We start from the raw sequence: 25806 nt of genomic DNA, 5'->3' as shown, positions 1-25806 counted from the left end.
AGCTACCCAGGAGGCTGAAGTGGGAGGATCACTTGAGCCCAGGAGGACTGGGCTGTAGTGAGCCAGGATGGTGCTACTGTACTGTTGCCTGGGCGACAGAGCGAGACCCTGTCTCAAAGAAAGGGGGAAACGAGATCCATCTGGATGGATTTCTCAGAAGCATCATGACATTAGTTTGGCTTTGTAGAGTCTTAACATGCCCAAACTGATTGTTGCTAGAGCCATGACCACATCTGCTGCTTTGTATTTGAGACTATTTGAGTTGTGATTTTCCTGCCAACGTTCCTTGGTATTTCTATATGAATAAAATATTCCACAATTGTTTACTGTTTCTCATGATCTGTGGCATCAGTCTTGGCAAGTCCTTTAGTTGATGAATATTTAATGAATACTTAACTGGTCAGTTCTGCAGCCTTGTGGATTTTCTAGACAAAACTAGGGTACTTACAGTTTGGTCAGAGTGAGATGGGCCCAGAGAGAGCATTAGGCTCTCACTTCAGCAGTGACTGACCTGGCTGGTAGCTACCGTCCTGAGCCTGGGGGCACAAAGGGGTCCTTGTTTAATCGGCTGACTTGGTAGACTGGCAAACACCTGGGGTTTATTTCCACATTACAGCAGGGCACTTGGGCATCTCCACTGAGCATGTTTTTAAGTAGGTGAGAAAATATTGGAATCTCTTGAAAATAGCTCTAGAAATTAGACTGTTTACAAATTTTAGTTTGGAATTGAGAGGTAGTTGACCTGTATTTCTCTTAGGTTTGTCAAAGCAGACTTGAGAAGGTTAACTTCTGTACATTTTATGATTTCTAGGCATTACGTAGGTATTTGTTAATATTTTGCTTTTGACACAATAACTTTTGGGGGGTGTGAAGATGGCAAGAGGCTGGGCTTGGCTGTTCTGCACGTCACTGCTGCTTGCTCCAGTACGCTCTCAGTAATCTTACTGTGTCCACGGCCTGCTGCTGCTTACTGCCAGGAAGTGTGACCTGGGGAGTAAGTTACGATAATGTCTGTTTACAGGTCATAAGATAGTGCTACCCATGCAGTCCTTTGCACAACTGCGAGATCTCCATTTTGATCCCTCCAATGCCGTGGTCCACGTGGGCGGTGTTCTGTGCATTGAGATAACCATGTACAGCCAGATGCCTGTGCCCGTTCATGTGGAGCAGATTGTGGTCAATGTCCACTTCAGCATTGAGAAAAACAACTATCGGAAGACTGCGGAGTGGCTTACGAAGCACAAGACGTCCAACGGGATCATTAACTTTCCACCCGAGACCGCACCTTTCCCTGTATCCCAAAACAGTTTGCCCGCCCTGGAGCTGTATGAGATGTTTGAGAGAAGCCCATCTGATAACTCCTTGAACACGACCGGGATTATCTGCAGAAACGTCCACATGCTCCTGAGAAGGCAGGAGAGCAGCTCCTCTCTAGAGATGCCCTCGGGGGTGGCTCTGGAGGAGGGGGCCCACGTGCTGAGGTGCAGTCACGTGACCCTGGAACCAGGGGCCAACCAGATAACCTTCAGGACTCAGGTATGCGTTCAGGGTGGGAACTTGACTTTCAAGTTTGTAAAGAAAAGGGCCATGGAGCTTGCAGGAACTGTCTGGAGTGTGGTGAGAACTGAGTAGAGTCCTTCGTTCTCCTAACCCTGTTTTTGTCTCTATCCTTATACAAAAATACACTGATGTTTTCTTTCGTATCTATACAATTTTCTGACAGTCGATACATTTTGAGTGAAGTTCTTAACGTAGATATTTGTTCTTAGATTAAGTTAGCTTTTTAACTCATTGGATTATTGGATTCAGTTAGCTTTTCCCCCTGCGTATGAAAATATACACCCTCATTTGTTAAAATGAGGTTTCAAGAAGGTGGTACACTTTCCCGCTCAACCTTATTTTCCCTTTGTGGCTGGCTGGGTGTCAAAACTGGTGTTTCTCACCCACTCTAACGTGAAGTTTTCTCTGACACAGGATGTCCTGTAAGTTGCACTAACCTAACAGGATTTGGCCTGTGGAAAGTACAGCTGTTTGTCACGCTTTTAGTCTAGAGCAGGGCTTAAATCTCTGCTGAATGTCTCTACTAAATACACCCGTCAAAGAAAATGCCACAGGCCGGCACGGTGGCTCACGCCTGCAATCCCAGCACTTTGGGAGGCCGAGGCGGGCGGATCACGAGGTCAGGAGATCGAGACCATCCTGGCTAACATGGTGAAACCCCGTCTCTACTAAAAATACAAAAAACTAGCCGGGTGTGGTGGCGGGCACCTGTAGTCCCAGCTACTCGGGAGGCTGAGGCAGGAGAATAGAGTGAACCCGGGAGGCGGAGCTTGCGGTGAGCCGAGATGGCACCGCTGCACTCCAGCCTGGGCGACAGAGCGAGACTCTGTCTCACAAAAAAAAAAAAGAATGCCACAAATACAGTTTATAAAGTTGAAAATACCTTATTAAAGTTAAATTTAAGCATCAGTTACTCAGAAAATCATGAATTGAGAGATTCTGAGGGCCTTCTGAAGAGGCCCTCAGAGGTTTGGGCACAAGAGCAGGGGGTACAAGAGAGAAGGAAGTACAGGCCTTTCTGTAGTTGAGAGAGAACACAGCACAGCACTACCGCAGGGAGCTCCTAACTACAAAACTGGGCTGACGTGGTTTCAGATGCCTGATGTTTTGACTCTAGGCCAAGGAACCTGGAACATATACACTCAGGCAGCTGTGCGCCTCGGTGGGCTCCGTGTGGTTCGTCCTCCCTCACATCTACCCCATTGTGCAGTACGACGTGTACTCGCAGGAGCCCCAGCTGCACGTGGAGCCGCTGGCTGGTGAGTGGGGTCCCCAGCCCTTCAGGAGGTGCGCTGCAGGGGCGATTCTGAGGAGACCTGCTGAGATGCCAGGCTTCTCGTAGTTTTTAGCCGTGTCTGCCTTTAAGAGGTATTTTGGGTAACATAATGGGAAATTTGCCTGGGAACTAGCCGACTGCCTCTTTTGTTTATCTGAATATTTGCTTTCCTATAATTACTTTTTCATATTTAATAAACATGGTGTATCTGAAAATAAGAAACATAGAAGAATTAACTCTGAGAGTGGAAAAAAGAAACTCAAGGTGTTTTTTCTATTGGCTCCCTCAACCTAATAATCAGTGCAGAGGACTTCTGGACCTAAATGTGCAGGGATTTCCCCCTGCCAGCAAGCAAGCAGTCAGCCCTGCAGCGGGGTCCTGCAATTCTGTTCTGACCCTGTCTACTGGAGCTGGCGTCAGACGTCACAGGGTGAGGGCTCAGTCCCCAAGACAGTCCCCCACTTCCCATGCCAGCTGCCAGCCCAGGGTTCTTTTACTTGTGCTTCTGACCGACTAGCTAGCAATCAGGGCTCCCACAACCCCCTTTCAGGGGTTGAAGAATTTGTTAGAACGGCTCACAGAACTCAGGGAAACACGTTGACTGGATTATTATAAAGGATATAGATGAAGAAGTGCAGAGGATGAGGTATGGGGAAAGGGATGCAGAGCTTCCACGCCCTCCCTGGGTGCCACCCTCCAGGAATCTCCATGTGTTCAGCTGCCCGAAAGCTCTCCAGACCCTGTCCTTTGGTTTTTATGGAAGCAACATTACACAGGCACGATCAATTACACCACTGGCCACTGATGAGCAAGTCGACCTTCAGCCCCTCTTTCCTCCCTGGAGGTTGGGTGGCACTGCTGAAAGGCCCAACCCTCTAATCCTGCCCTGGTCACTCTGGTGACCAGTCCCCATCTTGAAGCTACCTTGGAGCTGCCAGCCTCCAGTCATCTCATTAGCCTACAAAAAGACATCACTTTGGAGATTGTGAGGAATTTGGGAGCTAGTGCGCCTGGAAATGGGCTGAAGACCACACGTGTATTTCACAGGGTTACATTAGCCAAGTAGCAGCTCATGTCTACCACGGTTTCATAAATGTGTATATAATTTCCTGCTTAGAAGTACGTCTCAAATGCTAAACACTAGATTTAGTTATGATCTATACTCAGATCCCAGCACATTGGGAGGCCAAGACTTTGAGACCAGCATGGGCAAGCCAGTCGGGGCAGGATGACAAAACCCCGTCTCTACAAAGTTAAAAAATGAAGTAAATTAGCCGGGTGTAGTGATGCGCCATGGCCTCTAGTCCCAGCTGCAGGCTGGAGCCTCAGCTTCCTGACCCAGGTGTTTGAGGCTGCAGGGAGCTGTGATTGCGCCACTGCTCTCCACCCTGGGTAACAGAACAAAACTCCATCTCTTAAAAAAAAAAAAAAAGTTTTCCTTTGAAAGGGATGATTAAACTTGTCCATCTGGCATGGCATTTGAGAAATTCAAAGCTATTGTCCTTTCTGATAAGTTCTAAAATTGGAAGGAGTTGCTGTAAACAAATGATTGCAGAACATGTGGCAACTGAACAAGAGTGAGTGAATGTCTCCTTTGTTCAGGCTAGGAACAATTTATTTATTTGCCTGTTTCTTCTATTTGGAAGAAAAAATCACAAAGAGCATTTTTCTGTTATTCCCCCATTCTCCCTATTTTTCCACATTCGTGCCTCTTGCATGGCCACCAGCAAAGGCTGTCAGATGTGGGACACAGCAGTCGGTCTCTCCAGTGATTCTTCCATCGGAACGTTGTGTAGAGAAGCTGAACTTGATTCCTGCAGGGGAGCTGAAGCACCAGCCAGCAGGCCCTGCCCTCCCCATGGCCCAGTGTCTGCAGTGCCAGGCTCATGGCCTGGCTCCTGCTTCCCGCCTAGTGTCCGCTGTCTCTGTCCACTCTACCCCGAGTCCTGGTATCTTGCCTGCCTTCTGCCTTCCCTGCGACAGGATTCTCAGAGGCCTCAGCTCACTCCTGCCCCACACTGCTGTCTGGGAGTGAGGGGGGCCACCTGACTGCTGACTGTTCTTAACCCAAAAGCCTGTGGCCTGAAGCTGAAAAAGCCAGAGAATGTCTTGAATATTTGAACAACACCAACACAGTCAAGTTTTGTTTACAGTCTTTTCTTAAGCTTCATTATCTGATTCTCTCCTACTGCTTATTGGCAGGCAAATTTTGTGACCCTCGGAGACATAGTCATGATCATAATCCCTGACTTGCTAAACCCAGATGGAGATAAGACTCCTTGACTCACAGAATTCTTTTTTCCCCAGCAAGGTTCTCCTGCAGCCCTGTGGTCCACATCATTGAGATGAAAAGTTAGGGCAGAAGGGAATGGAAATAGAGGGAATTCATGGAGATCCCAAAGGAGCAAATCTTTCATAGTAAATAAAAGAAACAGAGCCCCTTTTCACCCCATTGTAGGCCCTGACTTGCTGTCTTCTGGTTGGCAGTGGTGCTGAGCCGTGATCTCTTTTCCTTTAGATAGCCTTCTGGCAGGCATTCCTCAGAAAGTCAAGTTCACTGTCACTACGGGCCATTATACGATAAAGAATGGAGACAGCCTGCAGCTGAGCAATGCAGAAGCCATGCTTATTCTGTGCCAGGCGGAGAGCAGGGCCATGGTCTACTCCAACACGAGAGGTGAGGTGCCGACCACCCAGGCCCGAGGAGGACGTCCACCTTGCCCTGCGCTGTGTGGGTGTGAGGGTGAGCCTGGCCTTGCTGCCGTCCTGCTGAGTGCCCCTCAACAGTGTCTGGAGTCAGTGTTCCATAGGAGCACAATAGCCTGGTGCCTGTGCTGGGGTCCCATTTGAGGTGGTAAACCGACAGTGGTTCACACGCTGAGTGGCCAAGCAGTGCTTGCCTGACGGAGGATAGGAGATGTGGCATCACGTTGCACGGCGATGCCTGCCAGACCCTGTCCACCCCGGGCTGGCCCTGCTCCCGAGAAGCAAAAGCAGAGCAGCCCTCGTCGGTGCTGCTGAGAGCCCTGAGCACTCCATCCTCCCAGCCCCAGCCATGAAGAAGGGGAAGGGGAGGACCGTGATCCCCTGGGGGTGGGGGTGGATCTGCAGATGAGACGGAATGGGAGAAGGTCATGCAGGGACATAACGTAGGGCTTGGGTGGGCCCTGTGGGAAATGTCCTTTTCCTGTCTTCAGCTTGTGAGCAATGATGGGTCTGGGCTCCTGCCTGCCGGCTTTTACACTGGGCCGCTCTGTCCTAGGGGCTTTGTTCTTGGGTTTGCCTGCCAGGTGCGCAGGAGCGGGAGAGGTTGAGCGGTGGCCTCACTGCTGGGCCATCACCTGCTGTAAGGAAAAGGACAAGTGAAACCGAGAGAACAGCTTTGAAGTGACTTTTTCTGTCTTTCGCAGAACAGTCTTCTGATGCTGCGCTCCGGATTCAGTCCTCCGACAAGGTCACGAGCATCAGTCTGCCTGTTGCGCCTGCATACCATGTGATCGAATTTGAACTGGAAGTTCTCTCTTTACCTTCAGCCCCAGCACTCGGAGGGGAGAGTGACATGCTGGGGATGGCAGAGCCCCACAGGAAGCATAAGGACAAACAGAAAACTGGCCACTGCATGGTTACCACAGACCACAAAGTGAGTCGGGGCAGTGGAGGAGCTTAGCTTGTGGGGCCTCCCCACCCGCCCACCTGCTGGGAAAGGCGATGTAGTGATGCCTGCTGGTAGCCTGGCTCCTTCCGATTCCTGACGCCCTGGCCGTGTGGTTAGCAGTTCTGTGAATCACCCTTTCTTAGATAAGGGGTGCATTTTTTGCAAGGACAGAGGCAAGCCAGCTCTACCTTTCCCTCTCAGTTCCAGGGGCCAGGGAGTTCCCTGTAAGAGGTTAGGGCCGGCCTAGGCATGAGGGGCATCAGACTTGGGTCATGTCTATTTGACCAGTGACGAGGCCAGAGGAGGACTGTGTCATGTGTGCCTCGGTGTCTGTCCACTGAAACATCATAAGCTCAGCCGGGGAGGAGCTGTCTCGTTTTAGGCTTTGGTGCTGGTACTCACTGACAGTTACTTGAGAAAGATGTGATTTCGGTCCCAGATCCATAGGAAATCAGCTCATGGAATGTGTCACTACATCATGTTACTCAGGGTGTGCCCAAGTCTTGTAGCCCAGAAATCAATCCTGAGGGCTCTAAAACAGGCCGAGGGTCGCAGTAGATGCCCAAGAGCAGTGGGGGAAAAAGGGCAAGGAATGCCATCTTTCCAAAGCACGAAGTTACCAGACAAGTCCACACCTGAAGAAGAATGTTGTAATGTTCAGTTTTTGAAGATACCTGAGGAAGTGTCTTTCCCTTAACTCACACAGACGTTCACCATTCGCAAAGGTAGCGCTCAGCTCAGCAGGAACGTGCAGCGCTGGTGGCACCTGTGCTGTGTGCCCGAGTATCCCGCTCTTCCCTAGCACTGGCGGCACCTGTACCGGGTGCCCGAGTATCCCGCTGTTCCCTGGCGCTGGCGGCACCTGTGCCGTGTGCCGTGTTATCCTGCTTTTCCCTGGCATTGGTGACACGCACGGTGCGTGCTGGGGTATTCACCTCTTCCCTGTGGGGAATAAGGCTTGAGACTTGCTTCATTCCTGCCCTTAAGGGATGTAATATCTTTGTCCTCCCTGTGCCCCTAAACTGATTTGGTTTTCAGTTACATATTCAGCCTCACATGGATTAAATGCTTAGATAACTCATTAAATATGGAGTACTCATTGACTAATGTCATCTGGAAATATATGACTGAAAGCACTGTGTCAAAACCCTGTGCACATTGAAACATGGCTCTGTGGTCCTGCGTTTATGGGAGCAGCAGGTGGGTCTGTTGCTTAGGGGACGGCTGTGCTCTTCCGCCATTGAGATGATTCTGGTGACAGGTGCACGTCTTGCCAGTTCTGTGTTCATTTCTCTTGTCTCTAGACTTAGTGTCCTATTTCTCGTTGGTTTGTGTATGTGTTAGGTAAGGCTTTGCTTCCTGGATAACGAGTGGTGGAAGCCATAATAAAATGACTAGGGTGTGGGCAGGCACTGCAGGTGTATCTGGGCAGCAGTGGTGGTGGCTGTGCTGTCCGTCGGGCGAGTGGTCAGAGAGTGTCTTTGTGCTTCCTCCTCAGGTGTCAATTGACTGCCCGTGGTCCATCTACTCCACGGTCATCGCACTGACCTTCAGTGTGCCCTTCAGGACCACGCACGCCCTGCTGTCTTCAGGAACACGGTAACAGAGACGTGGTGTGCAGGCCCTGGCTGGTTTCCCAGGACTCTTCTAAGCGGAGGCTCCTAATGTTCAAAGCTGGCCTTCGTGATGACAAAGGATGTCTTCTTATGTGACCACAAGGCCATTGTTCGTCTCTTAAAATTACAATTCCCTGGTGTCCTATGACACCCAGTTCATATTCAGATTTTCCCAACTGTCTGAAAATGACCTTTTATAGTTGGTTTGTGTGACTTGGGATCCAAAATCTCCATCAGACCACTAGATCTCTGTTCATCCTTTCTTCCCTGTTTTCAAGCCATCGACTTATTCACACGCAGGCCGGGTTTCCTCCGGAGGCCCACCTTTCTGGATCTGGCTGGATTTGTTTAACTAATTCCCCTGTCCCTGTATCTCTTGTCAGTTGCCTGCAACCTCTAGAACAGGAACTTTTGAGCTCAGCATGAGTGACATTTTGGGCCAGATAACTCTGTTGTAGGGGCTGTCCTGTGTGCTGTAGGGTGTTGAGCAGCACCCCAGGCTCTCCCACGAGATGCCAGTAGCACTCCCCACCCCCAGGTGTGGCAGCCACAGATGTCTGTAGACACTGCCCAGTGTCCTCTGGGTGGGGCGGACTTGCCTCAGTGGAAAACAGCCGCCCTAAAGGCTTGAGTAGACTCCGATTCTGCTTTGAGGCAGGCGGGCTGTGTGCTTCCTGTTGACTGCATGGGGGGCCCACGGTGTCCAGGTGCCCCACCTTAGTGACGGTGCTAGCATTGATCACTGCGCTCGGGATGCTGGCCTGGCCTCTGCCCGCAACTTTTTATCCATTGACGATGTTTGGATAATTTGGAAACAAAAATGTCAGAACCATGTTTAGAATGGAACATTATACTAGCAGCTTTTCTTCCCCTTCAAATCACAGCAAAGGGAGCTGTAGATATTAATGGTTAAAAACATCAATAATCTCTAAAAGAACCTTATTAAAAAATTTTTCATCTGGGCACGGTGGCTCACGCCTGTAATCCCAGTACTTTGGGAGGCCGAGGCAGGTGGATCACGAGGTCAGGAGTTCAACACCAGCCTGACCAACATAGCAAAACCCCATCTCTACTAAAAATACAAAAATGAGCTGGGCATGGTGGTACGCACCTGTAATCCCAGCTACTCTGGAGACTGAGGCAGGAGAATTGCTTGAACCCGGGAGGTGGAGGTTGCATTGAGCCAAGATCGTGCCATTGCACTCCAGCCTGGGCGACAAGAGCAATACTCTGTCTCAAAAAATAATAACTATTATTATTATTTTTCAAAGCTTTGCATGTAATGGAAATGGAGATAAGCCCCGCCTTTCCTCTCTCAATGGAGAGTCTTTACCTCTAATGAGGAGGGCCGCTGCTCTCTCCCTGTGGCTCCCCATAGGCCAGTGAGGGTGACCAGCCATGATCACTTTATAATAAGGCTGGTCAGAAACTATATTCTTTCTTCCATTTCCTCACAGAAATCGCCTCTTTAAAAATGTTTGTTTATTATTATTTGTTATTTTTTTGAGACGGAGTCTCGCCCTGTCACCAGGCTGGAGTGCAGTGGCACGATCTCAGCTCACTGCAACCTCTGCCTCCTGGGTTCAAGCGATTCTCATACCTCAGCCTCCTCAGTAGCTGGGATTACAGAATTACAGACACGTGCCACCATGTCTGGCTAATTTTTGTATTTTTAATAGAGATGGGGTTTCACCATGTTGGCCAGGATGGTCTCGATCTGACCTCATAATCTGCCCACCTTGGCCTCCCAAAGTGCTGGGATTACAGGCGTGGGCCACCATGCCCAGCCAAAAAGGTTTATTTTTTTCTGACACTTTTTGGTGTGAAATCTGAAGGAGAAACATATGCAACAACGTAGCTTACTTTGCTTTGCTGCTTTTTTGATTCCCTAGACAGAGAGGGTCTCCTTAACAAAGCTAAGATATATTTAATAAAGTTCTTACATATCAAAATAATACTTCTTGTTTTTCCGCTTTAGGAAATATGTTCAAGTTTGTGTCCAGAATTTGTCAGAACTTGACTTTCAGCTGTCAGATAGTTATCTTGTAGATACCAGTGATAGTACCGACCTGCAACTAGTACCACTGAACACGCAGTCCCAGCAGGTAAACATTGTGTAGACCTGAGCATAACTTCTCAACAGAGAACCGGAGTGTACGGAAATGATGTAGTATGTGTTGCGATCGAGCCTTTAGATAGAACAGCTGCACTGCTGATGAGTAAAGGCTCCTGTGCAGCTCCTCCGGCTGCCCTGAGGCTGGATCGGGGCTTGCTGCTGAGTAAGTGGGTGGCTGGATGGATGAATTCTTCTTTTTAGAAGAATTAAATCTGAAACTGGTCCCACTGTATGCATAGATGTGTGCAGGTACAAGCTTCTGTTTGAACGCACTGTTGATTGCATGGGCACTGCTCCACTCTGCCTGGAGCGTGATGCCTGCCAGTGCCAGAGCGATGGTGCCCGACACGTCAGTGCCTTTGTAAAAGAGCCATGCTCGTGCCTGCATCTGGACCTTGCTTTTTCTGTTTATGCCTCCCTGCCTGGCTGAATCTTGACCTTGCTTTTTCTGTTGATTTTTCACATATGTTTTTAGGCAGTAAATGCTGAGTGTTTAGAGCTCGAAGGCTTTCTTAATGTATGTCTGAATCTTCAGCATTTTCAAAGGATTCTCCCCCACTAATCCGTTAGCTCTTTCAGATAGTCCTGGAGCTTGACACTGTGCTTTTAGGTGTGGACTCTACATGTAATAGCGGTGTTCAACCCATACATCAGGTTGTGCTGGTTCCTAAAATAATTTAAATATAAAATAATTGGCTGGATGTAAAGACTTACTTTTTATTTTGTTTTTTAAATTTTTATTTATCTTTTTTTGAGATGGAGTTTCGCTCTTGTCACCCAGCCTGGAATGCAATCGTGTGATCTTGCCTCACTGCAACCTCTGCCTCCTGGGTTCAAGCAATTCTTCTGTCTCAGCCTCCCGACTAGCTGTGATTACAGGCGCCTGCCAACACACCCAGCTAATTTTGTATTTTTAATAGAGCCGTGGTTTCACCATGTTGGTCAGGCTGGTCTTGAACTGCTGACCTCAGGTGAACCACCCACCTTGGCCTCCTAAAGTGTTGGGATTACAGCCATGAGCCACCACCTCTAGCCAAGATGTACTTTTTAATTAATTGATGATATATTCCCCTGTTTTGGAGCTGCATGGGATATGCTATATATTAATTAATATCCATTAATATCCTTTGGGCATGGTGACTCACACTTGTGATTCCAACATTTTGGAAGGCCCAGGTGGGTGGATCACTTGAGCTCAGGAGTTTGAGATCAGGCTGAGCAACATAGCAAACCCCATCTCTACAAATACAAAAATTAGTCAGGCATGGTGGCACACACTTGTATTCCCAGCTACCCAGGAAGCTGAGGTGAGAAGATCTCTTGAACCTGGAAGGTTGGGCTGCAGTGAGCTGTGATCACGCCATGGCACTCCAGCCTGGGTGACAGAGTGAGACCCTGTCTCTAAAAAAAGGGGAAAAAAAATTGATGGGGCGCGGTGGCTCACACCTGTAATCCAAGCACTTTGGGAGGCCGAGGCAGGTGGATTGCCTGAGCTCAGGAATTCAAGACCCTCTTGGGCAACACGGGGAAACCCCATCCCTACTAAAATAAAAAAAAAAGTTAGCTGGGCATGGTGGCATGCTTCTGTAATCCCAGCTACTCGGGAGGCCGACACAGGAGAATCACTTGAACCCAGGAGGCAGAAGTTGCAGTGAGCCGAGATCATGTCACTGCACTCCAGCCTGGGCGACAGAGGGAGACTCCGTTTCAAAAAGAAAAAAAAAAAAATTAAGCTACTTTTTAATGATCTCATATGATGTAAAACTTATGGAATCATAAAAAATTAAAGATTTACCAATTTTGTACAATCTTCTGCTGGGACAAGGCCAGGCAAAGGGAGTTAGGGCAGGGACAGGTGCTGTGGGGCCTAAAGCAGCGTGCACAGGCGTGCTGTGAGGCAGAGGCCTGCCCATGGTGTCTGCTCAGCACCCTTCGCATGGCATGTGTTTCGCTGCAGTGTCTGTGTTGTCTTTGCGGTTATGGTGCTGTGTGAACAGTGACCCCCGACTCTCTTTCCAGCCCATCTACAGCAAGCAGTCGGTGTTCTTCGTCTGGGAACTCAAGTGGACAGAAGAGCCTCCCCCTTCTCTGCATTGCCGGTTCTCTGTTGGATTTTCCCCAGCTTCTGAGGAACAGCTGTCTATCTCCTTAAAGCCGTATACTTATGAATTTAAAGTGGAAAATTTTTTTGTAAGTGATGTATTATTTTGGGAGGGTGGGGTGGAAAAATGAAAGATGGCATTATGTTCTTTATAATCTGAAGAACTGAATAGACAGCTTCTGCCAACATAATGAAGGAGCAGCTGGAGAAAAACAGTTGCTGGGGTAGTTGAATCATCGACTATCTTTATTTTAGAACCCCAGGTCCTTCTCAAGTGACACATCTGAGATGCCCACACTCCTGGGGGCATCTCTGAGAGGAGTGTTTGTCATTTGGAAGGCCCAAAGACTCCTTTTTTCTTCTTTTTCCCTTTCTCATGTTGACTTAGTAACTCCCTGGAAATATTTCTTGGAGTCATTTCATCTTCGGGGGCATTGCTTTCTAAGGCATATCTCTAGTTTTTCAAAGAAAAGCTGAAAACTTGCTAGCTGAATATTGTGAAGATTTTCTTAGAACTTGTGCATCATGTTTTAGAAGCCAATTTGAGTGTGGAATGAAGTGTAGCCTTGAGCTAGGTGAGTAGATAGAGGTGTGTGCTGTGTTCCTTTAGGGAGATTATTCGACTTAATGTTTTACAATTTTGTGATACTTCCGTTTCTTCTCTTTACTGTTTGAAATTGTCAAACCATGTTGATTTGAAGTGTTTGTCTTTATAGTTTTGATATTAGCAGTTTTTTTCTATCTTCTTCCAAACAAGACAAATTGTTTTGACCTTCATGTTTTATATAATGCCTTATTTAATACATTTAAATGAATAAATAAAATCACAAATTATTAAATAATAATATATAATAATAATTTATATATAAATAATTTATTTATTTATGAGACAGGGTCTTACTCTGTCCCCCAGGCTGCAGTGCAGTGGCACAATCATAGCTCACTGCAGCCTGGACCTTCTGGGCTCATGATCTTCCCACCTCAGCCTGCCGAGCAGCTGGGACCACAGGCATGTGTCACCACACCTGGCTCATGATTTTTCTTTTTATTTATTTATTTTTCTGAGACAGAGTTTTGCTCTTGTTGCCAGGCTTGAGTGCAATGGCACGATCTCAGCTCACTGCAACCTCTGCCTCCCAGGTGCAAGCAATTCTCCTGCCTCAGCCTCCCGAGTAGCTGGATTACAGGCATGCACCACCACACCCAGCTAATTTTTTGCATTTTTAGTAGAGACGGGCTTTCTCCATGTTGGTCAGGCTGGTCTCAAGCTCCCAACCTGAGGTGATCCACCTGCCTTGGCCTCCCAAAGTGCTGGGATTATAGATGTGAGCCACTGCGCCCAGCCAAAGTACAGGTTTTTTCTGTTTTTGTTTTTGTTTTTTTGAGACAGAGTCTTGCTCTGTCTCCTAGGCTGGAGTGCAGTGGTGTAATCTTGGCTCACTGCACCCTCCACCCCTCTAGGTTTAAGCAGTTCTCTGCCTCAGCCTCCGGAGTAGCTGGGATTACAGGCGCGTGCCACCATGCCTGGCTAATTTTGTGTATTTTTAGTAGAGACGAGGTTTCACCATCTTGGCCAGGCTGGTCTTGAACTCCTGACCTCGTGATCCACCCACCTCGGCCTCCCAAAGTGCTCGGATTACAGGCGTGAGCCACCATGCTCGGCCCAAAGTATGGGTTTTTATGGGACCATATCTATTCAATTCTCCTGGTAAAGACCTGAGTGGAATTTCTGGGTCATATGGGTAACTCTATGGTTAGCTTTTTGAGCAACTGCCAAACTTTTTCCAGAGGGCTCTACATTCCCACCAGCAACATAGTGGATTCCAGCTGGGACCCAGAGAGTCCCAGCTTCTGTGTGTCCTGCCAGCACTTGTCTCACTGTGTTTTTGGTTGTGGCCGTTCCAGTTGGCAGGCGTTTTCCCAGTGGCTAGTGATGTTGTGCTGCTTCTCGTGGGCATGTGGTCCATTTTTCTGCCGCCTTTGGAAGGATGTCTGTTCAACTCCTTTCCCCATGTTTAAATAGGGTTATTTGTTTTTTATTATTGAATTGTAAATTCTTTATATATCCTAGGTACCAGGTCCTTACGTATGATTTGCAAATATTTTCTTCCATTTGTTGTCCTTTGAAGCACAAAAGTTTTAAATTTTGATGAAATCCAATTCAACTCTCTGTTTTATTGCTTGAATTTTTTGCTTTGGACCTAGAAAATCATTGCCTTTGGTCAAAAAGATTTTCTCCTGCATTTTCTTCCAAGATGTTCGTAATTTCAGCACTTATATTTAGGTCTGTGATCTACTTTGACTTAATTTTTGTGTATGGTAAGAGGTAGGGTCCAAATTTGTTCTTTTCAAGTGACCCATCAGGTGTCCCTATCCCATCTGTCATAATGATGCTTTCCTCCCTGTGGGGTGACCCTGGCCTTGCTGTCAGAGACCAGCTGGCTGTAAGTGCTCGCATGTCGCTCTGAAGAGGCTCCGCAGTTCTGGTCACTGTGCCTGAGCTCCAGGTGCTGCCAGGTGAGGCCCCTGCTACTCACCCTGCGCTGTGCTTTCCCCCAGCCACTCTCCTTCCCAGATGCAGCTGAGAGCAATGTTCAGGCACACGCAGGTCTCAGCACACCCCACTTTGTCCTACTGCAACTCTGGGTGTCCTTCAAGCCCTTAGGCAAGTCTGCATTCTTTGCTGGATTCAGAAACATTCACACTGTGCTCCAGCCAGAAGCTTCTCAGGAGGAGGTATTTCAGGGGCCTCTAGCACAGCATTCCACTGCTTCAGTTCCCAGGACCTACGGGTATCCGGGCCCACGGCTGGCATTTTTGCATCTGTGTATTTGGGATCTTTTCTGCCCTGTGGCTCGAGAACATCAGGAAGTCCCAGCATGGCCCCTGTTGAGACTGGTGGGAGTTTGTCCCATGTCCAAACAGAGGTAATTGGGGATTTGGTAGGAGATCACCTAGAAAGGCCATGCTCAGGACTGCTGTTTAGGCTGTGAACTCCCAGCAGACGACTTCATCTTGGCTTCAGACTCCAGACAGACACTTCTTAATATACTGAAATATCTTCTTTGAACGTTTTACAATGCCAATAGAACACTTTTAAGTCAAGTTATACTGTATTACACACATGCACGCATGTGCACACACCCGCTTCCCTTCAGAAGTGGAGCTGCGCGAGCCATTTTTCATCTTTGCGGTGGCGGATGAGTTGTGATTGTTCGCCATGGGTGGTGGTAGAATGTTAAGCATATTTGAATAACCACTGAGAATAGGTTGATTATGGAAAGAAAACATGGACAAAGCAGATTATGGACTGAATTGGGTTATACCAAGGAATTCCTGTTGCTTTTGCTAGTTGTAATAATAGCTTTGTGTTTTGGTAAGAAAAAGGCCTTAGTGTTTAGTAATGCATACTGAAGTAGATGGGGCAAAATAACAGGTTGTCTGAAATTTGCTTTATTTTTTTATCTGATTATTATTTTTTTTTGAGACAGTCTTGCTCTGTCACCCAGGTTGCAGTGCAGTGGCGTGATCTCAGCTCACTGCAACCTTTGCCTCCTGGGTTCAAGGGAGTCTCCTGCTAAGTAATCCAAGTAGCTGGGATTACAGGCACCTACCACTGTACCCGGCTAATTTTTGTATTTTTAGTAGAGATGGGATTTCACCACGTTGGGCAGGCTGGTCTCAAACTCCTGGCCTCAATTAATCTGCCCACCTCGGCCTCCCAAAGTGCTGGTATTACAGGTGTGAGCCACCATGCCTGGCCTGAAATTCGCTTTAAATTACCTCAGGCAAATACAGAAATGTACATGGCTCCATCGGTGATGCTGAGGCATCAACATGCTGAGATCTTGGGATCCGGGTGATAGGCAGCAGGAGGGTCGCTGTGCTAGCCTTTCTTCCTGCAGTTGGAAATATTCATAATTTGAAGAAGGATGTTAAGGTTGGGGGTGTAGGACTTCCGAAAACATTGCATCTCCCATGAGAATTATTGAGAGTGAGTGGCCACAGTTGCTCTAAGGCCAGCCGAGCAGATAAGTGTCTTTCCTCAGCTCTCCAGGGTCTGCGGGCAGCTCTTCTTTTGCCTCTAGTTGCATTTCTTGAGAACTGTTAGATACATTTCCTTTCTTTTCTCTCCCTTTCCTGCCCAGACATTATACAATGTGAAGGCTGAGATCTTTCCCCCTTCGGGAATGGAGTACTGCAGAACAGGCTCCCTCTGCTCCCTGGAGGTATTGATCACGAGGCTCTCAGACCTCTTGGAGGTGGATAAGGATGAAGCACTGACCGAATCTGATGAGCATTTTTCGACAAAGCTTATGTATGAAGGTAGGTGGTCTCAAACCCATGGGCTGAAGCAGTCCTCCCGCCTTGGCCTCCCAGAGTATTGGGATTACAGGTGTGAGGCACTGCACCCAGCCTCTCTTGCATGTTGAGTGGTTCTTTTACCCAGGCATCATAGCATGACACCCTGTGCCATTAGTCACGTGAGAAGCATAGCTTCCTGAGTTGTGCAGATCTTCCAAATGGGGGCACCTTTCGTTTGACAATATTTTTTTAAAATCTGCATTTGTGATCTCTCAGGGAGAGCTTGGAGCATCAGGACTCTTTTAAGCTCACAGCGGCAAGTGTAAGTTTTCCAAAATTCTGATTTTTGCTCAGTCTTAGATGGCATCATTGGCAGCAAATACTCATGTTGTTTTCTTCGAAGTGACAGGCTTACATCATTCATTTTTCATCAAACATCTGCCAAATACCCAACACTGAATAACTAGCTTCCCCAGCACTCTTGCAAGTGGAAAGGGTGTTCTGTGAAAACAGCAGCTATTTCGGCTCACAGCACCGAGCGCTCCCCACGTGCTTTCCCTGAGCCAGCTGTCATTCTGCAGCAGAGACCGGGAGAATGTCAAGAACACAAGCACTCAAGAATGGAAATAATTCAAACGTCCTTCAGCTTGAGAGTGGTTAAACAAACTGGCACATCTGATTCCTCCTCAGCAATGAAACAGAAGGGACTGTTGACTCACACAGTGCTGTGGTTGGATCTCAAGGGCATTGTACTAAGAAAAAGCCAATCCTATAAGGAGGTGTACTGTGTGATTCCATTTCTAAATGACACCCTCAAAATGCCAGCCGCAGAAGGAGGGCGCGTCAGTGTTGCACAGAGCAGCAGGAGGCAGCAGGAGGCCGTCCTCTGTGGTAATGGAGAGTACTTGGCCAGGGCCGCTGTGGTGGTACAAGAATCTACACATGTGACAAATGCCATAGAATTAGACCCAAAGAATGCCTGTGAAAGGTGCTGAAATCCAGTGGGGTTTGCAGCCTGATTCATTCTGTAGTGAAATCTAGTGAGGTCTACATCCTGGTTCACTCCATATTGAAATCCAGTGGGGTCTGCAGCCTGGTTCAGTCTAGTGAAATCCAGTGGGGTCTGCAGCCTGGTTCACTCAGTAGTGAAATCCAGTGGGGTCTGCAGCCTGGTTCACTCAGTAGTGAAATCCAGTGGGGTCTGCAGCCTGGTTCACTCTAGTGAAATCCAGTGGGGTCTGCAGCCTGGTTCGCTCTAGTGAAATCCAGTGGGGTCTACAGCCTGGTTCACTCAGTAGTGAAACCCAGTGAGGTCTGCAGCCTGGTTCATTCTGTAGTGAAATCCAGTGAGGTTTACAGCCCGGTTCACTCTGTAGTGAAATCCAGTGAGGTTTACAGCCTGGTTCACTCAGTAGTGAAATCCAGTGAGGTCTGCAGCCTGATTCATTCTGTAGTGAAATCCAGTGAGGTCTGCAGCCTGGTTCATTCTGTAGTGAAATCCAGTGGGGTTTACAGCCCAGTTCACTCTGTAGTGAAATCCAGTGGGGTCTGCAGCCTGGGTCACTGTATGGTACCAATGTCAGCTTCCTGTGTTACATGAGATGGCATAGTTGGGTGAAGCTGGTGATGAAGGTAGGTGACCCCTCTACTATTTTTACAACTTCTTGTGAGTCTATAAACATTTCACAATTAAAAAACCAAAAAAGTGTACTCAGGAGCTGAATTTAATAAAATGAACACTTATGACTACTTTGTGAAGCGTGGCATTTTGTTTTGGTTTTCTGCTGTGAGTTCATGGCAGTGATCTGGCTCCTGAGTTCACGCCATTGTGGTTGCCCCAGCAGCACCGAGGTCAGCAGCGTGGAAAGGCAGCAGTGTGAAAGCTATGAGCTTGCGGGTGCCCTGAGAGCCACACTCTGAGAACCGTCACTCCATTGCCTTCCTCCGGACACTCCTAGGTCCTCTGTGTGTCCTATAGTAGCCCCTGTCCTCAAAGGTCCGCCATTCCCACCTACAGAATGTCCATCTCCCTGAGCCCTTCTCTGCTGCTCATGGCCTTCTGGTCACTCACTCCCCCTGGGCGGTTGCTCAGTGTCCTCACGATGGGAAGCTGTGACCTCTTTGCCAGGCCAACTACTACTGGATGGCAAGGATCCTGTCTTGCTTACTTTCATATCTCCAGGGCTGGTCCCAGTGAATGATCACTTAGGTGTTTGAATTGCATTGAATTACATGAAGGTTGTTTTAATAATGAATGTTGTTAATAACACCTGCCATATATTAAGACACTACCATGTCCGAGGAGTGGGACTAAATGCTTTACATACAAGGGTTCTTCAAACAAATCACGGAAGATACATTATGAAAAAACTATGCATGGATTTCAACACTTTTTGCACCAAAATAAGCTCCTCCTCACTGAGCAGGATCTAGTTTGAGGCACTAAGAAGGATGAGACATCAGTTTAAAATAGCCCCTATCAGAGCAACATGAATTCTGCTAAAATTAAATCAGGAACCAACACTGGCTGGGCGCGGTGGCTCACGCCTATAATCCCAGCACTTTGGGCAGCCGAGGTGGGCGGATCACCTGAGGTCAGGAGTTTGAGACCAGCCTGGCCAATATGGTGAAACTCCGTCTCTACTAAAAATACAAAAAACTAGCCGGGTGTGGTGGCGTGCACCTGTAATCCCAGCTACTTGGGAGGCTGAGGCAGGAGAATCGCCTGAACCCAGGAGGTGGAGGTTGCAGCCAACCGAGATTGCGCCATTGCATTCCAGCCTGGGCAACAAGAGAGAAACTTTGCCTTAAAAAAAAAAAAATCCATCAAATTTATGGTGAAGCTTGGGTGGAAGAATGGTGAAATCATTGATGCTTTATGAAAAGTATGAAATTCTTTGGATAATGCCCCAAAGAGTTAAGTAGTTTGCAAATGGATATCTTGTTTTAAGAAGGGACGAGATGATGCTGAAGATTAAGGCCACAGCAAGCAGACCATCCACATCCATTGTCAAGGAAAAAATTCACCTTGTTCATGCTCTAATTGGAGAGAACTGACAACAGCAGAAATGAGAGCCAACACCGCAGACATCTCAACTGGTTCAGCTTACGCAATTAGGACAGAAAGGTGAGCAAACGTTCCACTCAGTGGGTGCCAAAACCCTAACACCCAGGTCCGCGGCCGACCAGAGCAGAGCTTCCCATGGAAACTTCAAACACATGGGATCAAGATCCTGAAGCATTTACTCAAAGAACTTTAACAGGAGATGCAGTGTGGCCTTCCCAGTACCATTCTGAAGACAAAGCAGACACGGCAATGGCTACCAAGAGGTGGGGTGGCCCAGCCAGAGCAGAAGCAGACCGGTCAAGAGCAGAGGCCACAGCAATAGGTTTTTGGGATACTCAAGGCCTTGTGCTTATTGACTTTCTGGAGAGTCAAAGGACAACAGCATCTGTGTATTATGAGAGTGTTTTGAGGAAGATAGCAAGAGCTTTGGTAGAAAAACCCCTGGGGAAGCTTCACCAGAGAGTCCTCCTCCACCACGACAAAGCTCCTGCTCATTCCTCCAACGAGCCCAACTTTGCGAGGGTTTCTATTGGAAATCATGAGGCATCCACCTTATGGGCCTGATTTGGCTCCTTCTGACTTATTTTTGTTTCCTGATCTTAAAAAGTCTTTAAAAGGCACCCATTTTTATTCGGCTAATAATGTAGAAAAAGACTGCCTTGACATGGCTAAATTCTCAGGCCTCCCAGTTCTTCAGGGATGGACTAAATGGCATTGTAAGCAATGGCATCATTGCTTACAAACATGTCTTGACTTGAGTGGGGCTTATGTTGAGACATAAAGCTTATATTTTCTATTTGCATCTTTGGATTCTTTTTTTTTTTTTTTTTTTTTTTTGAGACGGAGTCTTGCTCAGTCGTCCAGGCTGGAGTGCAGTGGCGCAATCTTGCTTACTGTAAGCTCTGCCTCCCAGGTTCACGCCATTCTCTTGCCTCAGCCTCCCGTGTAGCTGGGACTACAGGCGCCCGCCACCGCACCCGGCTATTTTTTTGTATTTTTATTAGAGATGGGATTTCACCGTGTTCGCCAGGATGGTCTCGATCTCCTGACCTCGTGATCCTCCTGTCTCGGCCTCCCAAAGTGCTGGGATTACAGGCGTGAGCCACTGCGCCCGGCCTGGATTCCCTTTTTGCGTGAACTTTTTGTAGTTCCCTCGTACATATTCTCTTTCCATCCTTAAAAAGCAGCTCTGTGAGGCTGGTGGTGGTCTCACCAGTATACAGAGGTCATTGAGCCTGGAGGCCTTGGGATGCTCTTCTGAGTGGCAGAGTTGGCTTCAGACCCAGTGGTCTTGGAGACTGTCACTTACCAGACAGAACTCATTTAACTGCCAAAGTAACCATACTTTGGAAGATGACACAAAAATTTGAAATCAAAATTAATTCATTTATTAACCTCACAGGAAAAATGCCGTTTTCTGTACACATCCAGCATAATTCATTCTAATCCAGAACGAATTGAAGTTGGACTCAGTGAAATAGGTGTTGTCACCGTGAAAGTGCATGGCTGTATCTTCAGGTGCAGCTACAAGGCACTGGGCTCTGTGTCTGTGGTGTTTTGTCAGACACCGTTGGGTGAGAAGATTGGGTAACGATGGCTGAGACTCTCGCCCGAGTACTTGAAGGCCCATCCTGGGTGACACAGTGCTTCCTCTCGTTTCAGTTGTCGACAACAGTAGCAATTGGGCAGTGTGTGGGAAAAGCTGCGGTGTCATCTCCATGCCAGTGGCTGCTCGGGCCACTCACAGGGTCCACATGGAAGTAATGCCACTCTTCGCGGGGTATCTCCCTCTGCCCGACGTCAGGCTGTTCAAGTACCTCCCCCATCATTCTGCGCACTCCTCCCAACTGGACGCTGGTAAGGACTTTTTAAGAAAAAGTTTACCTTCAGTATTCGAGCAGGTGATTACTTTGTGCGAGAGCTGATAAGCTTGTGAGTGAGCAGGTTTGAGAACTAGCGGCATGTTTTCAGTGCCAAAGCTTGTGAGTGAGCGGGTTTGAGAACTAGTGGCATGTTTTCAGTGCCAGTAGAAACTGGTACCAGAAGCCTCGTCTGCTGTTAGAATCTCAGGCACCGGCTCTGAAACCAAGCCTCTGTGCGCAGAGTGCTCTGTAAAGGGGCAGCGTCAGGTGGCATTCTGCATGTTCAGCCTGGCTCCATGTGGCTTTGCCAGTCCCCAGGTGAGTGTGGACCCAGCTTGGGTCTAACTTCCTGTGTGTTTTGCAGACAGCTGGATAGAAAACGACAGCCTGTCAGTAGACAAGCATGGGGACGACCAGCCAGACAGCAGCAGCCTCAAGAGCAGGGGCAGTGTGCACTCGGCCTGCAGCAGCGAGCACAAAGGCCTGCCCATGCCCCGGCTGCAGGCACTGCCGGCCGGCCAGGTCTTCAACTCCAGCTCAGGCACGCAAGTCCTGGTCATCCCCAGCCAAGATGACCACGTCCTGGAAGTCAGTGTAACATGACAGCGCTGGGGTGAACACATGCCACGGCCCAGCTAGGAGTGCACTTTATGGGACTGTGACTGGACTCTTCTCCGTTCTGGCTCCAGCCAGACCTTCAGTGGTCCTGCCTGGCTGTGGGGACATCAGAGAGCGTCATCATGCAGCTGGCCAGCCGAGTTCTGTTGTTTTCATGCCGCCTGTGATCTCAGATTCCTGCTTTTCTCACCCCGTCCCCATGCTGGTGTCCCACGCCACTTACTCAGAGCTCCAGCCTCCCTCCCCTACCTCACACGCTGCTCATGAAAGTCTCCGCCCGTGCTGTCTGCACGAAGCAGCCTCTGTCTGCTGGCTCTTCGTGGAAGGCCGTTTGTCTTTCAGGTAGACACTCAGCAGGCCTTGCATTCTTAGTGACATGTGTGTGCCTTTCTGGTCACACAGCTGCCCAGGTTCCTGATCGGGGTGGATTTGTGTCCCCTAAGGGGTAAAACAGCCGTTTACCGCAGATCCTCTCGTTGTGCTTTTCTAGAGTAACACCCTTCTAGGGGAGGTGGGTGGGGGGAGGGAGGGATCATAACCCCTTCTGTGCCTTGGGATGCCGGAGCTGGGGGACCTGGAGGCCCATCAGCCGGAGCCACGTGAAAGGTACTGAAGAAAGCTGAGACCCGGCTGTGAGGAACTCCTCGGCGGTGAGGTGGTTTAGGGATAAATGTTTCTGGAACCCTGTGGTCCCCCAAAATGTTGATAGAATATCATATGCACTGGGAGTTAAATATGTATTTAATTTAATGATCATTATATATGTGGGGGTTAATACGTTTTTCTGTCCCTTTAAAGTCTTTACATGTAATTGTAGCTGTATAATCATTATTTTTCTTTTGCACCTTAAGTCTTAGAAATTAAGATGTTCCATCGTGAGGATGAGAGAGGTCCTCAGTGTTTTTAGTCTGGTTGTAGGGAAGGACTCAAGTCCTGGAATGTCCTCCACTGGTCTACTGAGTTGCAGTCACACTGTTCCAATGGATTATTTGCTTTCGGTTGTAAATTTTATTGTACATATGGTTGATTTATTATTTTTAAAAATACAGACTAACTGATGTAATGTTTATGTGTAAGTTGCACCAAAAATCAAGGACAAAAATAAGTGTGTTTGTTTTTACAGGTGTGAAAGTCACAGCTTGTAAATAAGTGTTGTACGTATTAAACCTTTTCCAGCTCTCCAAAGCGATGTATTTTTGTACATATGAAATAGTACTCTTAATTTCCTGGGCAAGTGTGCTTGGAATTGAACTTGACAAGATTAGCGCAAGCAGATAGAATTGGGTCCAGCAGCGGGTGGCCCTCCTGTGAATCCCCGTGGATGTGCAAGTCGTGGAGAGAAGGAGCACCGGGTTCCTGCCCAGCACGGTGCTTGCGGGAGGCAGTGGGGCGTGGGAGGAAGGAGGCACAGACTGGGGAAACGCGACAGCTGTCATTTCCAGTATTCTCTGTGTTGTCTTTTAGCTCATTGAATAAATAAAGGTGACGTGATTTTTTTTCCCTTCTACGTCTTTTTCATTTGTAGAAATTGGAGACGTGTAAAGAAGATAAATAATTGTGTATTTAAACTTCCCAGAAATTTATCTTCTTCATGTGCAGTTTAACAAACTTGGTCAAACTAGTTAGCAAATTAGAACTTCAGAATCTAATGATAGTTTAGGGTTTCTAAAATAAGGATTTTTTATCATAAAAATTGACGATTGCCCTGCATTTCTACCAAGTCCTGTGAATAAAGAGATGGGAGATTTGATTCTGTCAGAAGAGCCTGTAATCCGTGTTGTCAGCCTGGGAGCCTTCCCTAGTCTATAATGTAGCTTTCCTTCTTACCCTTTCTCTCTTACCTTCTGGAAGAGGGAATGTGATTAAATGTTTTATTTATTACTCTGATTTTCTTGTATCTAGTTCTACTCCCAGGATGAAATTATCCAACTTCGTATATATTTAGAGGAAGAAAGTGAAGAGGAAATTTAAAATGTTTACAGCGCTTTCTTATTGCCTGAAGATGGAATGAAATCAAATTTATCAGTTTTTCCCCCTAATTACCCAAAAGATCTTTTGCAAACTATGTTACATGAATGCTTCTGCCTCTTTAAGACAAAGAAGAATGTTACCCAAAATTGTCATTTTTTTCTTAATGTTTATCATAAAAGTCCTAAAAGAGTAACTGTAATTGGATTTTTATTGTTTTATGTAAAGTAAGGTCTATGTATTTGAGACAAGCTGGTTTTGTTGATAAAGACAAGAGATGTTAAATAATTGTGAAGCCAGATATACAATGTGTATCTAAAAAGCAAGGAATTTGCAGCTGTTTTACAAATATCTGTGGAACATGTAAATACTGTCAAATGGAAAATAAAATAAGTTATAATTTTTGTGAATTTCATGGGATGTCCTATGATTGGAAAAATTATAACTCTTCTGATTCTAATGTGGAAATTGTTGTATTTAATCAGAAAATGATTTTACCTACAACAGTTCCATTGTCAGCACAGCCCAGGAGGGTCAGATTCCTGTATTAATTACTCTTAGTGGAGACGCTAGATATCCCATACAGAATTAGCAGAAAAAATACAGGCTTCTATTCAAATTTTCTTTAGTGCTTAAAATTAAGTTTTAAAATGAAGTCAGACACTCCAGGTTTGTATATAAAATGAAAAGCTATACTACTTTTTATAAAAGGGCAAACTGGGCTGATCTAAATGTTTTACTCTCAACTGTGTTCTTTAAATCCTACCTGGTTTTTAAATTTTATTTTTCATGAAAATACTCCTTTCTCTACATTTATTCATCCTTTATACATCAGGCTGTAAGACCCCCAAGCATTAATACAATGTGTTGGGATTTTGTGACTGGAAAAGGTGACAAGTTGGTGACTTTGACACTGCAGGTATTAATTCCATTTTCATGGTTTACTATGAAAAGTCATTTTTCATATTATGTAATATATTGTTAGATTAAAACCATTGTATTAAGACTGTTTAAAATGTAAGCATTGTAATTCTGAAAATACACATTTTAAGAAGAAACTGCTGTTTTGCACTGGATCTTTTGCTGCGACACGGTGTGACAACAGTATGTAATGTGAAGATTTTCTTGTTTTACCTCTCTAGTTCTTGTTCCTGACTCTTGACATAGATTATTTGCTTTTTGGGAAGCATTCGGATTTTTTTTTTTTTTTTTTTCTTTCTGAGACAGTCTTGCTGTGTTGCCTAGGCTGGAGTGCCATGGCGCGATTTCTGCTCACTGCAAACTCCACCTCCCAGGTTCAAGCCATTCCCCTGCCTCAGCCTCCCGAGTAGCTGGGACTACAGGCATGCATGCGCCTCATTTTTGTACTTTAGTAGAGACCGTGTTTCACCATGTTGGCCAGGCTAGTCTGGAACTGCCGACCTCAGGTCATCCACCCTCCTCAGTCTCTCAGGCGTGAGCCACCGCACCGGCCAGCATTCGGGACTTTATTCATAATTCCTTACCCGGTAGCTCACAAGAACGAAGACATTTGGGTGTGCAGGGCTCTGGGATGTTGTGGACGCTGCTGTGCCAGGCTGGGCCTCCGTGCGGAGAGCGCCCTGCAGCGTGGCTCCGGGGCGTGGGCGGGGCCCGGAGAAGGCCCCGCCTCGGGAGGGGTTG

At 47.2% G+C, this 25806-nt stretch overlaps 1 protein-coding gene across 7 annotated transcripts in view; it reads left to right on the top strand.

Annotated features, from left to right (window-relative positions):
* Positions 1–25358, top strand: part of TRAPPC10 (trafficking protein particle complex subunit 10) — a 100018-nt gene extending 74660 nt beyond the window's left edge. For all 7 annotated transcript variants that reach the window (XM_050784403.1, XM_050784405.1, XM_050784404.1 and 4 more), the window contains 10 exons: positions 1022–1536; positions 2678–2819; positions 5355–5513; positions 6247–6476; positions 7990–8090; positions 10086–10212; positions 12243–12413; positions 16473–16650; positions 21359–21553; positions 21923–25358. In XM_050784403.1, coding sequence (XP_050640360.1) covers positions 1022–1536; positions 2678–2819; positions 5355–5513; positions 6247–6476; positions 7990–8090; positions 10086–10212; positions 12243–12413; positions 16473–16650; positions 21359–21553; positions 21923–22161 — 2057 coding nt within the window. In that variant the 3' untranslated portion in view covers positions 22162–25358. The remainder of the gene's footprint in view (positions 1–1021; positions 1537–2677; positions 2820–5354; positions 5514–6246; positions 6477–7989; positions 8091–10085; positions 10213–12242; positions 12414–16472; positions 16651–21358; positions 21554–21922) is intronic.
* The last annotated feature ends 448 nt before the right edge of the window (positions 25359–25806 follow it).

The sequence above is a fragment of the Macaca thibetana genome, chromosome 3, assembly GCF_024542745.1.
Source record: "Macaca thibetana thibetana isolate TM-01 chromosome 3, ASM2454274v1, whole genome shotgun sequence".
Lineage (NCBI taxonomy): Eukaryota > Metazoa > Chordata > Mammalia > Primates > Cercopithecidae > Macaca > Macaca thibetana.
This window is presented reverse-complemented; position numbering and strand designations above follow the sequence as displayed.